This window comes from Sander lucioperca, chromosome 6 (assembly GCF_008315115.2).
Source record: "Sander lucioperca isolate FBNREF2018 chromosome 6, SLUC_FBN_1.2, whole genome shotgun sequence".
Taxonomy (NCBI): Eukaryota; Metazoa; Chordata; class Actinopteri; order Perciformes; family Percidae; genus Sander; species Sander lucioperca.
In genome coordinates this window covers 28,182,932-28,197,957 of record NC_050178.1, presented here as the reverse complement: position 1 = coordinate 28,197,957, position 15,026 = coordinate 28,182,932, and the positions used below count along the sequence as shown (strand labels likewise).

Here is a 15,026-nt window from a genome sequence, read left to right as displayed (position 1 = left end):
ATGCTGAGTAGATCTTTTGAAGAACGTCCCAACATTGGAGAATGCCTTGCGGCTCTCACATGTAAGTGCCAAGAATAACACTCTTAGGTTACATATTTATTTCAAGTTAATATAAAGTTTTATGGATTGGAAAAGTGTTATACTCAAATCACTTCTATGGAAATGATGCATGTTATTCTAATATATTTACAGGTTTCACACATCAGCCTGATCATACTGGACCCGCAAACATATCTGGCAATGAGAATAGAAATAAAGTAAGTATTCTCAATATTGTGCACTAACATAACATCAAAAAAAATTAACAATGCACAGAGGAAATCTATACCCTATATCTAATTCAAATAGAATATCTTGTATGCCATTGTGGATGAATAAAGGTTTACCATTATGGAATTTCCAGAAATAGTTGTATATTACAAGATTATATCCATATTGCCCACCCCTATTTTCCATTGTATAATATTTGACACCTGCTTGTTTTGACCTACTTTTAAAGGATATCTGGAATACTCAAAGAATTGAAAATACATTAAAATGGTGATAAATAGAATGAGGCATTGCAGCAACATAAACATGAACACATGTCAAAAAATGACTCAAATCAAGCACTTGGTGTGTTAATTGCTGCACTGTTTTTCTTCTTTTTTTGTTACAGGACAGAACCCCTACAGCAAATTGCTGTCCCCAAACACCAGATGAAATGGATGATGAGGAAGAAGATGAAGAAGAACAAGCAGAAGAAGAATCATCTCCCACTGAAGAGGAATCATCTTTGTGTGAAATGGTAATTAGGGTTTTATTACATAACCAGAGGTGGTGAAAAATGCATACGATAACTGTAAGCAAAAAGTACTTAAGGTAGAAATATATTTCACTTTTATTTGCAAATTAATAACCAGGTTATGTTTCTTTATTTCAGACCACTAAGCAAGAACATTCCCTTTACCTGGACATGTCAGATGATGATGAAGAAGAAGAAGAAGATGAACAACAAGCAGAAGCTGAATCATCTCCCACTGAAGAGGAATCATCTTTGTGTGAAATGGTAATTAGGGTTTTATTACATAACCGCAGGTGGTGAAAAATGCATACGATAACTGTAAGCAAAAGTACTACTCTACTAAGGTAGAAATGTATTTCACTTTTATTTGCAAATTAATAATTAGGTTGTGTTTCTTTATTTCAGACCACTGAGCATCAACATTCCCTTTCCCTGGACATGTCAGATGATGAAAAAGAAGAAAAACAGGCAGAAGTAGCAGCAGAAAAGGAAATAATCCAAGGAAAACCACCTTCAAAAACAGCAATGACAGACAATATCAAAGTGAAAATGTCCTCAAACTCAGAACATCAGAGAATCTATGACAAGAAGAACTACTGCCTTTACTGTGAGAAGCCTTATGCTAAAATCACAAGACATCTGAAGCAGAAGCATTCTGCCAAAATTGAAGTGGCTAAGGCAATTTCAATGAAAAAAGGAACACACAAGCAAAATCTTGCTTTCAGCCAAATAAGAAACATGGGAAACTACCACCATAACTGTTCTGTCCTGTCCTCTGGGAAAGGACAAATCATACCAAAAAGACAAGCAACCTTTCCATCAACAGCAACAGACTATCTGCCTTGCAGGTTTTGCTTTGCTATGTATGTCAAAACAGACCTCTGGAGGCATCAAAAGCGTTGCAAACAACAAGTCAACAAGGATGGACCAGTAAAAAGAAGGGTTCAGGCAAGTTGTTCCTTGATGCTGCCCACGGACAATACATTTTCCAGTGGACTTAAGAAAGTTCTTGAAGACATGACATACGACACTGTAGCTCAAGTAGTGAAGTCTGACATGCTTATCACTTCACTGGGAGAGAGAATGTTCCTCAAAAATGGAGAGGTTGGACGACATCAGGCAGACATCAGGAATAAGATGAGAGAACTGGCAAGGCTTCTTATTGTGGCAAGGAAAATCGACAAAGACATTGTCTTTTTGAAGGATTTGATCAACCCAGGGAAGTTCAACACAGTACTTGAGGCTGTAAAACAGATGACTGGGTTTGATCACTCAACAAACCGATTCTTAGTTCCCTCAACTGCACTCAAATTGCGCCATTCCCTTGTGAAGGTGTCATATATTTTGCAAGGAGAAGCTCTACGTCAAGAGGACATTGTCTTAAAGGGAAGAGCAGAGCAATTCCTTAAATTAATTGAACTGGAATGGACAACACATGTGTCATCCAATGCACTGAAAACACTGTATCAAAAAAAATGGAACAGCCCCCAAATCCTGCCTCTATCAGAGGACATCAAGAAGCTCCAGGATCATTTAAAACACCTTGAAAAAGTCAACAAAAAAGCTCTCTTTGACAAACCTGAAAAAAACTCATGGAGTGAGCTGTCTAAAGTCACACTGACACAGCTGATTTTATTCAATCGTCGCCGTGAAGGAGAAGTTTCTAGAATGGAAGTCAACACATATCTGCAGAGAAACAAACAGAGTATGCAGGATGACATTCTGGAGAGTCTGTCACCTGTTGAAAAAAAGTTATGTCAGAAACTCACCAGGGTAGAGGTACGGGGCAAAAGGGGCCGTAAAGTACCAGTGCTGTTCCCAACAAATGTAAAAGAGTCTGTGGAACTCCTGATTAAAACCAGGGAAGAGGTTGGGATTCCCCCAAACAATCCCTACATTTTTGCCCGTCCGTGTTATGGATCACAGGAGAACATTCGAGGATGTGACAGTTTAAAGCATTATGCAAAAGCCTGTGGAGCCAAAGAACCAGAAAACATCACATCCACAAAATTAAGAAAACATGTTGCCACAGTTTCACAGCTCCTTAACCTGCAAACGAATGAACTAGACCAGCTGGCAAGTTTCATGGGACATAATATCGAGGTCCACAGGGAGTTTTACAGACTCCCTGAAGAAACCCTCCAAATGGCAAAAGTGAGCAAACTTCTATTTGCCCTGCAAGATGGAATAGGCAAATTCAAAGGAAAATCTCTGGAAGAAATAACACCCAACATCAACTGTAAGTAAATGATTTAAAGAATCCCTCTACTTGTTTTTAAATACTTTAACTCATAATGGAGAAAAAAATACCTTTTCGCTTTTAAGTATTCATTTTAAACATTGTGTTGCAGCTGAGCAGGACCTGAGCGACTCAGATGCAGAGGAAGTCCAATCTGAGCAGACTGCAACACCAAGTCAAGAAGGTAAGATTTTCTTCTGCATGTAGTGTTTTAATGGCAAGAAAAAAATATGTCCACTAAATGCAGCCTGACTTTCAATTATTCAATCACCTACTGAATGTGTAAACATTGAATTGCATCAATGTGGTTTCAGGAAACTCAGAGGGTGGACATTCAGATCACAGGGCTGCTACCTCAAAGAAGAAAACTGGGGTCATAAAAAACTCAAGTCAAAAGGGTGAGTTTTTCCAATGAATCTAAACAATATTGTATACATGGAGAACTCTTGACATTTGTTGACTAAAATGGTTAGTCATTTCTATTCATCAATTTATTCACTTGCTCTCTTTTGTTTTATGTATAGAGAAACCAAGAAGGCCCTGGTCACAGTCTGAGAGAAAAATCGTGGAACACCATTTCAAGGACTTCCTGAAGGAAATGAAGCTCCCTGGAAAAGTAGACTGTCAAAGATGCTTAAATGAAAATCAGACTCTAAGGGACAATGGAAGAGACTGGAAAACCATAAAATACTTTGTGCACAACAAAATAGTATATATCAAAAAGAATGTGTGACAAGGGCGTTAAGACCAAAAAAACTGTTGGAAAAAATGTTGTTGTACTGGATAGTCAGGATCCTGTATTGGAGACTGCACTATTCAGTAGGAAAACACACCTCAACGCATCACAACGTCGAAGTCATCCACAAGCGACAGCAGTCGGTGGGAAAGAGGAAGTCGGCAGCTGCCTTCACTCTCCTACCCATCGGCTCTATAGCCTAGTTTCTATTGTATTAATATAGTGTTTTTAAAAAACCAAAGATACATTTTTACATGTAGTAAGCATTTAGCCTCACGCTAATTTATCAAGACTCGAGTAGGGCTCCATCGCCTCCTGCCCTCAGCCTCTCCAACCGTTTCAGTGCCCTGTCAGAATCGGAACTAGTAGCGGCCGATGTGGTTCGCTGGGCTCATCCCGCTTCAAAGCCGACTGACCAGCCATCGTCACAGAAGAGGACCGCTGCCTCACGGCTAAAGCTTGTAAGAGAAGCGGTAGCCAGACGATCCGGTGGCCTACACTGCCTGGATCGGCCCTAATGACAACGTTCCTCAAAAACAATCTCCGCAACCGACCGGTAAGCAATCTTGCTCTTCTTTTCCATGTCCATCTGTAACCGACACTGACTGTTTTGCTCCTGTCACCGGCCATCCACACCCCCCCACCCCTCGTACGCTCTTCCCCCCAACCACAGTAATTATTGGTGACTCCATCACCAGAGATTTAACGTTTCATAATGCTGTCACACACTGCTTTCCTGGAGCCAAAGTTATGCTATTATAATTCTAGACTGCCGGGGAAGTTCCTTCCTTCCTATGACACACTGAGCTTCTCTCTCATCTCTGTTTTCATCTGTTTCCTTTTGTGTGCATCCTTGTCCCAGAAATACATGTTACTAACCTAGTTCCGGGGAGTTTACTCCCCGGAGTCCTTATGTTTTTTTTCGCAGAGCTATGCTGCAATGTCCGGTCGCGTCCTGCTACATCCTGCTGCGTCCACTGCATCCACCCATGCTCTGCTGTGCCAAGTTACATCCCGCAACACCCTCCTGTGCCCTGCTATGACATGAACTACAACGACTACCTTGTAGTCACTGTTCCATTATCTTTATTATGACTGCCACTGTTCATCACACCCCCAACCGGCCCCATCAGACACCGCCTATCTAGAGTCTGGGTCTGCCGAGGTTTCTTCCTAAAAGGGAGTTTTTCCTCGCCACTGTCGCAATAGCCACTGCTAATGCTTGCTCTTAAAGGAATTACTGTAATTGTTGGGGCTTTGGAAATTATAACTAGACCTACTCTATCTGTAAAGTGTCTCGAGATAAATCTTGTTATGATTTGATACTATAAATAAAATTGAATTGAATTGAATTGTTGGTTGTGTGCCTTTTACTTAATTCAAACTCCATTTTACAATGCTGTACTATTTGACAGCCCTCAAAGATGCCTTATCTATTCACCAGTTAATGTATAACAGAGATTATAATTATAAGAAGAATTTGCCTGTTACATCACTGCAGATTATTTTTTTTCTGTACATTTCTTATAGTTATATGTCTGACAATCACAATGTACCGTCTTCATAAAGTCCTTGAATTTCATCATTTCAGGACAGGGGAATGTTAGTCTAAATGTTGTATGACAATCTGGCTATTTCACATTAGCAACCCTAAAAGTCAACGTGTAAAGGCCTAACGACCATCGTCTGATACTGGTAACCCTCCCCCACATGGATAAGGCCTTTCAATCTCATTTGTAAATGAAGTAGCATGTATGAAAAAGAAATGAGCACAAGGAGTAATATGACAAGTTTGATAGATAAGATTTAGTTAAGTTTCATAAGGTTTTTCTCGTTTGTAAATGTTTAGATAACGTTTTCTTTTTTCAACTATCCTAAAAGATAATCTCAACCAAATAATGATAATAATTCTTGTAACCCTTGACAGCTTCTAAATCCCTGGTTTGTAATTGATATAATACTTTAGAAATGGGGAATCCATCATTCATGAAGTATGAACATTATACTATTAACACATTATAGATAAGCGTATTAAAGAACAAATGAAACATTAATGACTTTGATTAGGAATTACATTCTAATGTGTAAGTATGTCGGACAGTTGAAAAAAGAAAACTTTATCTTGCAATGGTGTTTGAAGTTTGTGCGCTAAAACAGGTTGTCCCCACTTGGACTCTATTAAATGACAGAAGTCCCCTGTTGACTAGTGTGCTGAGACACTAACACTCCTGCATGAGTCCATACTGTACATTAGTTCAGTAAAAGACAGTATCAGTGTCAGGAGTAATATGACAAGTTTGATAGATAAGATTTAGTTAAGTTTCATAAGGTTTTTCTCTTTTGTAAATGTTTAGATAACATTTTCTTTTTCCAACTATCCTACACTTAAAACCTATATTAACACACTCACTAACCGTAAGTACATGTCTAAGTCATTATATGTTTAAATGCACGCGTCAATGGAAATGGTCATCAGTAAGATCATTTCTTTTATTGTTTTAATCAATCACCCAAGCTGATTTGAGATCAGAAAGGACTAGACCTTTTCAATGTAATTGTTTACACAAGCTACACTACTGTACGGAACAGAAGTAACATGTATGAAAAAGAAATAAGCACAATTTATAATACTGATAAAAAAGATAATCTCAACCAAATAATGATAATAATATCTTGTAACCCTTGACAGCTTCTAAATCCCTGCTTTGTAATAGATATAATACTTTAGAAATGGGGAATCCATTCATGAAGTATGAACATTATAATATTAACATATTATAGATAAGCGTATTAAAGAACAAATGAAACATTAATAACTTTGATTGGGAATTACATACTAATGTGTAAGTATGTCGGACAGTTGAAAAAAGGGTTATGGTTAGGGTTAGTCCCCACTTGGACTCTATTAAATGAAAGAAGTCCCCTGTTGACTAGTGTGCTGAGACACTAACACTCCTGCATGAGTCCATACTGTACATTAGTTCAGTAAAAGACAGTATTAGTGTCAGGAGTAATATGACAAGTTTGATAGATAAGATTTAGTTAAGTTTCATAAGGTTTTTCTCATTTGTAAATGTTTAGATAACATTTTCTTTTTCCAACTATCCTACACTTAAAACCTATATTAACACACTCACTAACCGTAAGTACATGTCTAAGTCATTATATGTTTAAATGCATGCGTCAATGGAAATGGTCATCAGTAAGATCATTTCTTTTTTTGTTTTAATCAATCACCCAAGCTGATTTGAGATCAGAAAGGACTAGACCTTTTCAATGTAATTGTTTACACAAGCTACACTACTGTACGGAACAGAAGTAACATGTAAGAAAAGGAAATAAGCACAATTCATAATACTGATAAAAAAGATAATCTCAACCAAATAATGATAATAATTCTTGCAACCCTTGACAGCTTCTAAATCCCTGGTTTGTAATTGATATAATACTTTAGAAATGGGGAATCCATCATTCATGAAGTATGAACATTATAATATTAACACATTATAGATAAGCGTATTAAAGAACAAATGAAATATTAATAACTTTGATTAGGAATTACATACTAATGTGTAAGTATGTCGGACAGTTGAAAAAAGGGTTATGGTTAGGGTTAGTCCCCACTTGGACTCTATTAAATGAAAGAAGTCCCCTGTTGACTAGTGTGCTGAGACACTAACACTCCTGCATGAGTCCATACTGTACATTAGTTCAGTAAAAGCGCCAGACAGCCTGTCAGACTGTAGAGGATCTCTAAACAGGCTACTTAAAAAAATAAACTAGTTTCTAGAAACATAATGTTTTTGTAACAAAACATAAAGGCACAACTTTAGTGGATGTTTAGAAGTTTCAAGTTTCTCATTTTAATAAAATCAAATGCTACAGAGAAGGCAAGAGAGTAGTATTTTAGAATCTAAAAAAGGAAGAAAAATAGAAAAATAACCACGACAAAATTAGAATTGAAATGGTCATCATGAAAATAATTTTTTTTTAATCACCCAAGCTGATTTAAGATCAGTAAGGACTAGACCTTTTCAATGTAATTGTTTACACAATCTACACTACTGTATGGAACAGAAGTAGCATTTATGAAAAATAATTGACCCATGCAGGTTCTGTTTTAGAGCACAAACTTAAAACACCATTGCAAGAACAAAGTTAAAACACCATTGCAAGATAACGTTTTCTTTTTTCAACTATCCTACACTTAAAACCTATATTAACACACTCACTAACCCTAAGTACATGTCTAATTCCTGTAATAATTCATTATATGTTTAAATGCATGCATCAATGGACATTTCTTTTGTGCACATTTCTTATAGTTATATTTCTGACAATCTCAATGTACCGTCTTCATAAAGTCCTTGAATTTCATCATTTCAGGACAGGGGAATGTTAGTCTAAATGTTGTATGACAATCTGGCTATTTCACATTAGCAACCCTAAAGCTCAAGGTGTAAAGGCTTAACGACCATCATCTGATACTGGTAACCCTTCCCCACACAGATAAGGCCTTTCAATCTCATTTATAAATGAAGTAACATGTATGAAAAAGAAATAAGCACAATTCATAATACTGATAAAAAAGATAATCTCAGTATGTACATTATAATATTAACACATTATAGATAAGCGTATTAAAGAACAAATTAAACATTAATAACTTTGATTAGGAATTACATACTAATGTGTAAGTATGTCGGACAGTTGAAAAAAGAAAACTTTATGTTGCAATGGTGTTTTAAGTTTGTGCTCTAAAACAGATTGTCCCCACTTGTACTCTATTAAATGACAGAAGTCCCCTGTTGACTAGTGTGCTGAGACACTAACACTCCTGCATGAGTCCATACTGTACATTAGTTCAGTAAAAGACAGTATTAGTGTCAGGAGTAATATGACAAGTTTGATAGATAAGATTTAGTTAAGTTTCATAAGGTTTTTCTCATTTGTAAATGTTTAGATAACATTTTCTTTTTCCAACTATCCTACACTTAAAACCTATATTAACACACTCACTAACCGTAAGTACATGTCTAAGTCATTATATGTTTAAATGCATGCGTCAATGGAAATGGTCATCAGTAAGATCATTTCTTTTTTTGTTTTAATCAATCACCCAAGCTGATTTGAGATCAGAAAGGACTAGACCTTTTCAATGTAATTGTTTACACAAGCTACACTACTGTATGGAACAGAAGTAACATGTATGAAAAAGAAATAAGCACAATTCATAATACTGATAAAAAAGATAATCTCAACCAAATAATGATAATAATTCTTGTAACCCTTGACAGCCTCTAAATCCCTGCTTTGTAATTGATATAATACTTTAGAAATGGGGAATCCATCATTCATGAAGTATGAACATTATAATATTAACATATTATAGATAAGCGTATTAAAGAACAAATGAAACATTAATAACTTTGATTGGGAATTACATACTAATGTGTAAGTATGTCGGACAGTTGAAAAAAGGGTTATGGTTAGGGTTAGTCCCCACTTGGACTCTATTAAATGAAAGAAGTCCCCTGTTGACTAGTGTGCTGAGACACTAACACTCCTGCATGAGTCCATACTGTACATTAGTTCAGTAAAAGACAGTATCAGTGTCAGGAGTAATATGACAAGTTTGATAGATAAGATTTAGTTAAGTTTCATAAGGTTTTTCTCATTTGTAAATGTTTAGATAACATTTTCTTTTTCCAACTATCCTACACTTAAAACCTATATTAACACACTCACTAACCGTAAGTACATGTCTAAGTCATAATAATTCTTGTAACCCTTGACAGCTTCTAAATCCCTGGTTTGTAATTGATATAATACTTTAGAAATGGGGAATCCATCATTCATGAAGTATGAACATTATAATATTAACACATTATAGATAAGCGTATTAAAGAACAAATGAAACATTAATAACTTTGATTAGGAATTACATACTAATGTGTAAGTATGTCGGACAGTTGAAAAAAGAAAACTTTATGTTGCAATGGTGTTTTAAGTTTGTGCTCTAAAACAGATTGTCCCCACTTGGACTCTATTAAATGACAGAAGTCCCCTGTTGACTAGTGTGCTGAGACACTAACACTCCTGCATGAGTCCATACTGTACATTAGTTCAGTAAAAGACAGTATCAAGTGTCAGGAGTAATATGACAAGTTTGATAGATAAGATGCAGAGGAAGATCAATACTTCGCCAGAGAGTCGTGAGTTGAGACAATCCTCTATTTTTCGCAAGAATGAATGCTAAGAAAAGCACATATAAATTGTGTCATGGGTGTCATGTGTCACATAACGTTTATTTTTATTGGTGAACAGACAAGATGAAATGACATTTGTCTAATGATTCAGGATTGCAACACTGGAACTGAGAATTTGCATGAAGCAGAAGGCACACTGATATATTTCTCAATAACTAAAGAAAAAGTAAAAATGAACTTGAATTGTATGCTAATCTTTAAAATGTAACTTTAAAAGTATTTATATATAAAGGAACCTGATAAAATCAATGTTGTTGCTAGTAATTCAGTCCTTGATATAAGTGCATGCAGTCAAGGCACTTCTGATTTGCAGGTAAAACAATGTTTATTCTCTATGTAAGTGGCCTTATTATTTCTTAATATTTGTATAACAGAGAAATGTTTGAATAAAGTTGAATCATTAATCTTTGAAATAAACAAAGTAGTTGCTGTAAACAAACAATCATTGAAAGAATAGGTACAGACAGTTTCACTTCAGTAAATGGAGGTCCCCTTTTTAATATATAGACATCGCTTAACCACAAGTCCCCTCTTGGCAATTTTTTAAAAAACATAAAAAAGCCTATTTCAGTAATATTATAAAAAAAGATCTTAAAAGTAAATGTCCTTTCTATTTTTGTATTTTTTAAATGAAGAGAAATAGAAGTCCACACTTGGTCGGTGTAGCCTGATAGTCCCCTGTTGGTAACATAGACGTGTATGTGTGTGTGTGTGTGTGTGTGTGTGTGTGTGTGTGTGTGTGTGTGTGTGTGTGTGTGTGGGGTGTGTCTGTGTGTGTGTGTGTGGGTGTGTCTGTGTGTGTGTGTGTGTGTGTGTGTGTGTGGTGTGTTGTGGTGTGTGTGTGTGTGTGTGTGTGTGGTGGTGTGACAGGATTACCTCCACGAGGGTCACAAACAATGTCTGACAGTAATTACTACACCAAACTGGACCGCCTATTTTAAAGAACTGCTATTTTAGTTGAGAAAATTGTCACTTCTCTACATAACAAGAAATTCATCAATACTAACAGAAAACAATTTCCCTAAGTGACAAAGAACCCAGAGCCAGACGTTTTATCTCCTGCCCAAAATACACAAACCGAGACAAAAGTGGTCCGTTCCTCACAAGATTCCTCCGGCAGACCGATAGTCTCTGACTGCAACAGTCCGACTTACAAAAATAGCCCCAGTTTGTCGATTTTTATCTTAATCCTCTTTCTACACTTCACGAGAGCTACGTGAAGGACACTTATGACTGTTGTAGAAAAGATCAAAAACTTGAATATTCCTTCCACGGCCTTTCTGTTCTCTATGGATGTCTCCTCGCTATATACCAACATCAGCACACCCGAGGGGATACGTGCCGTCAGAAATACTCTCTGAATATCCGAACAGTAAAAGACCAGACAAGGAGATCATTCAGCTTTTAGAACTAACTCTCACGAGAAACGACTTCGAATTCGACGGCCATTCTATCTACAGGTTCGCGGTACTGCCATGGGATGTCGATTGCCCCGAGCTACGCGAATCTCTTCATGTCCCAGTGGGAGACTCAGGCTCTGGCTTCTTGTCCCAAACGACCCCTGCATTATTATAGATACCTTGATGATATCTGGGGCGTTTGGGAGCACACAAAGGAGGAATTTGATCATTTTCTTGACAAACTTAATCAACACAGTGACTCCATCAAACTGACAGCAACTTGAGTAATGACAGCATGATTTTCTCGATACAACAACCTTCAAAGGTCCTGACTTTGAACAAACACATAAACTTGACATCAAAGTGTTCTTCAAAGAAACAGACAGTCACTCCTTGTTGTATAGAACGAGGTTACCACCCTAAACATACATTCTCTGGATTAGTCAAATCTCAGTTGCTGCGCTTCAAGAGGATTTGTACAAGACAGGTGGACTTTAAAGGGGCAGTCCGTATCCTCTTTGATTCTCTTTTGAACAGAGGTTACACATTCACTATGTTACAAAAAGCACTCAAAACATTTGAAGAGACTAAAACCGATCTGTCTAGACTCCATTCTTCCCATCATTGTACAGTATTCAGAACAAAATGTCAAGTTTGTCAAGAAGATGAAAAATAATTTTAACCGTTCAGGGGGGCCCTGTTTTCCTCAGCGAGTACAAAACTCATCGCAGCTTACAGGAGGAATAAAAATCTCTGTGATTTTCTTGTTAGATCTAAACTGAGACCCCTAAATCCTCCTAAAACCAGGAAAATGGACAGCTTTTTTAGAATATATAGGACGGTCCAGAATCAAACCACCAAAGAAACTTTTACTACACAAGGGGGCTTGGATGTTCACACAAGGAACTGTGTATACTTGATCAGATGCCGAGAATGTTCAATACAATATGTGGGTGAATCTGGTAACAGTTTGCTGACGAGATTTACTCAGCATAGATACAATGTCACTAACCAAAAGAACTTGAACAATCCCTTGGTAAAACACTTTATACAACATAAATGGGAGAACTTGAGAGCTACAGTCTTAGAGGCTAATCAGTCTTGGTCAGTGCAACTCAGACGTAGATGTGAACGTGCGTGGATACAAAAGTTGGGCACACACATCCCAAGAGGTCTGAATGAAAAGTAAAGCAACTCAGTCTCTTTCTCCCCATCATTTCCTTCTCCTTCTTTCCGTCTTCTTCTTCCTTTTCTTTCCTCTTCTTTCTCTTCTTCTTTCCTTTTCCTCCTCTTCTTTTCCCTTTCTTCCCCTCTTTAACCCTGCCCTTTATCTTAGCCCTTACCTTAACCCTTTCTTATCCCAGCCCTAACCTTAACCTCTCCCCACCCCCCACCCACCCACCACCCCCCACAACCCTCCCCTTCCAGCCCCCTCCCTCCCTCTCCACTTCTCTTCTAACCTCTCCCTCTCTTATATTTCCTAAACTTAACCCCTCTCTCTCCTCTTTTTTGGCCCTGACCTCTGACCTCTACTCCATGTGCTCTCATATACATCTAACAACTAAACATTTCGAGATCCATGGGTGTGTGAGTTCGGGGGCCTCGAGGAGGGGCGGGGATGTCCTGGACTTTTGCTCCTGATTAGTGGTTTGTGCATTAAGGTCTCACAGCCTTCGGCTGTGAGACTTTCTTTAATTTCCCCTAATCCAGCCCGTACCCTCTTTGGGAGCTGCCATGGCTTCCCTGTCCCCTCTGAGAGGCTCCCCCTCTCCCTCCTTTCTTATTCCTGATCATTACTGCATTCTCAAGCTTCTGTGTTGAACATCCAACTTCATTGTAAAACATTACTGTTACGTACTATTCAGATGATAATAATGCTATACATCTTATTGTGTTGACCCACTGGTCTCTCTGGTCCACCTTTTGAATGTCTGACTCAAATTGCCATTTTACTGTTTATAATGTGTATCACAACATCGGGATTCTGGGAATACCAGGCTCATAATGTACCGTATCAACCATGGACATTGGACGATTGTCCACTTTGCTCTCTACCCAGGACCTTTGATCTTTTGACTCTGTCTGTTGGAACTCTGTTTTTTAATCCGACTACATCTTCCCTCTCTGGAGGCGCTCTCATTTTAGATGGATACGAACACTTTTTTATGCCAGCAGTGTCTGGCTTTTTCCCTCCACATGGGGGCGCTCTTGTTTTTTGGACTAATTCATACAATTATATTCTGAATTAACTTCTCATGTTATTATCTTGTTAATGTGATGGTTTTCTATTATTCACAGCAGTTAATATCTATTTACAAGAGGCATTCATCAAATCCATTTCCTTAAACACACTCCTCAGAACTCTCAACCTAATAATCCCTACACAAATTCATTGGACACAATGTATCATTCACTAAATCAATATTACAACAATTCTGTGCCACAATAAAGTGGAATTAATCTCACCACTTTTGTGGCACGCCATGCATTCCTCTTGTCTACAATTAACACTATGTTTACTTTTTAAAGTGCTTTTGCAATAAATAATATGTATGCAAAGAGTGCAGGAATTCACTAGTTCATGAGTTGCATAATCCCTTTAAGTATAGCAGAACCTCGGGAGCACGGATGCTGCCCCTCATCATTGGCTCTCTTCTCTTGGACTGCAACTCATTTTTCGTGGTATCCTGCACTTCTCTTTGTTTAAGTGTTTGATCTAATGACATCGTACCTTTGATGTTTCTGAATATGCAATGAAAGTTTTTTCTCTCACACACATGTGTGCAGGCACGGATGTACACATGTGAGGGTATGAAATTACATCCTAATATGCATATTTTTGTATTCACATTGAGTGTCAGGTTACGTATTATACTACATGTTTATATATTGCACTATGCCCTTAAAAAATTCTTGTTTAAAAACTATTTTGATCTGTTTTTAACATTGCAACGTGAATAAAGTACACAAAATTCATTTGATCACACAGTATTAAAAATTCGATTAAAAACTTTATTAAAAATTACTTAAAAATTATTCCTCTATTAAAATCTTTATTAAAAACCTATTAAAATACTTTAAAATCTTTATTAAAAATTACTTAAAACAGTTCTTATTTCAATTAAAATCTTTATTAAAATCCTGTTAAAAACACTTTAAAATCTTTACTAAAAATATTCCCTTTGATTAAAAATGTTTAAAAACATTATTTACGTTGCAATGCTCCTGGACGCTTATATATGGATTGTCTTTGTTTAATCCTGATGTCTTTGAATGTCACATTTTCTCCTGGATTTCTTGAACGCACCTTTATCTACGTAGCGTGACTGGATTGGTTCTTAAGCTCTGTGATGTGTAAATAAGGAAATGATGAAGTGGCGGTCTTATACCCTACATATCTAACCTTCGGATACCTGCTGTGAATTTATATTCTGCATTATCTTGTTGTCTACAGCCTGAAGAAGACATACTATTGTCGAAACGCGTCGCTGTATGTTCGAAATAAATTTTTGTTGACAACATAAACCATCACGTCATTTTACTTCTATCATTTTACATCATTTTTTACATTACAGTTTTATATTTAGTTAGCACTAGC

At 37.0% G+C, this 15,026-nt stretch overlaps 2 protein-coding genes across 2 annotated transcripts in view; both read left to right on the top strand.

Annotated features, from left to right (window-relative positions):
• LOC118495300 (nuclear factor 7, brain-like) overlaps window positions 1-15,026 on the top strand; it is a 1,057,410-nt gene that overhangs the window by 678,949 nt on the left and 363,435 nt on the right. The gene's annotated exons all lie outside the window — the stretch shown is intronic.
• Window positions 1,255-3,994, top strand: LOC116063546. Its single transcript, XM_031318543.1, has 4 exons — window positions 1,255-3,023; window positions 3,136-3,207; window positions 3,338-3,421; window positions 3,548-3,994. The coding sequence occupies exons 1-4, from the start codon at window positions 1,310-1,312 to the stop codon at window positions 3,754-3,756; spliced, it is 2,079 nt and encodes a 692-aa protein (XP_031174403.1). The 5' UTR covers window positions 1,255-1,309; the 3' UTR covers window positions 3,757-3,994.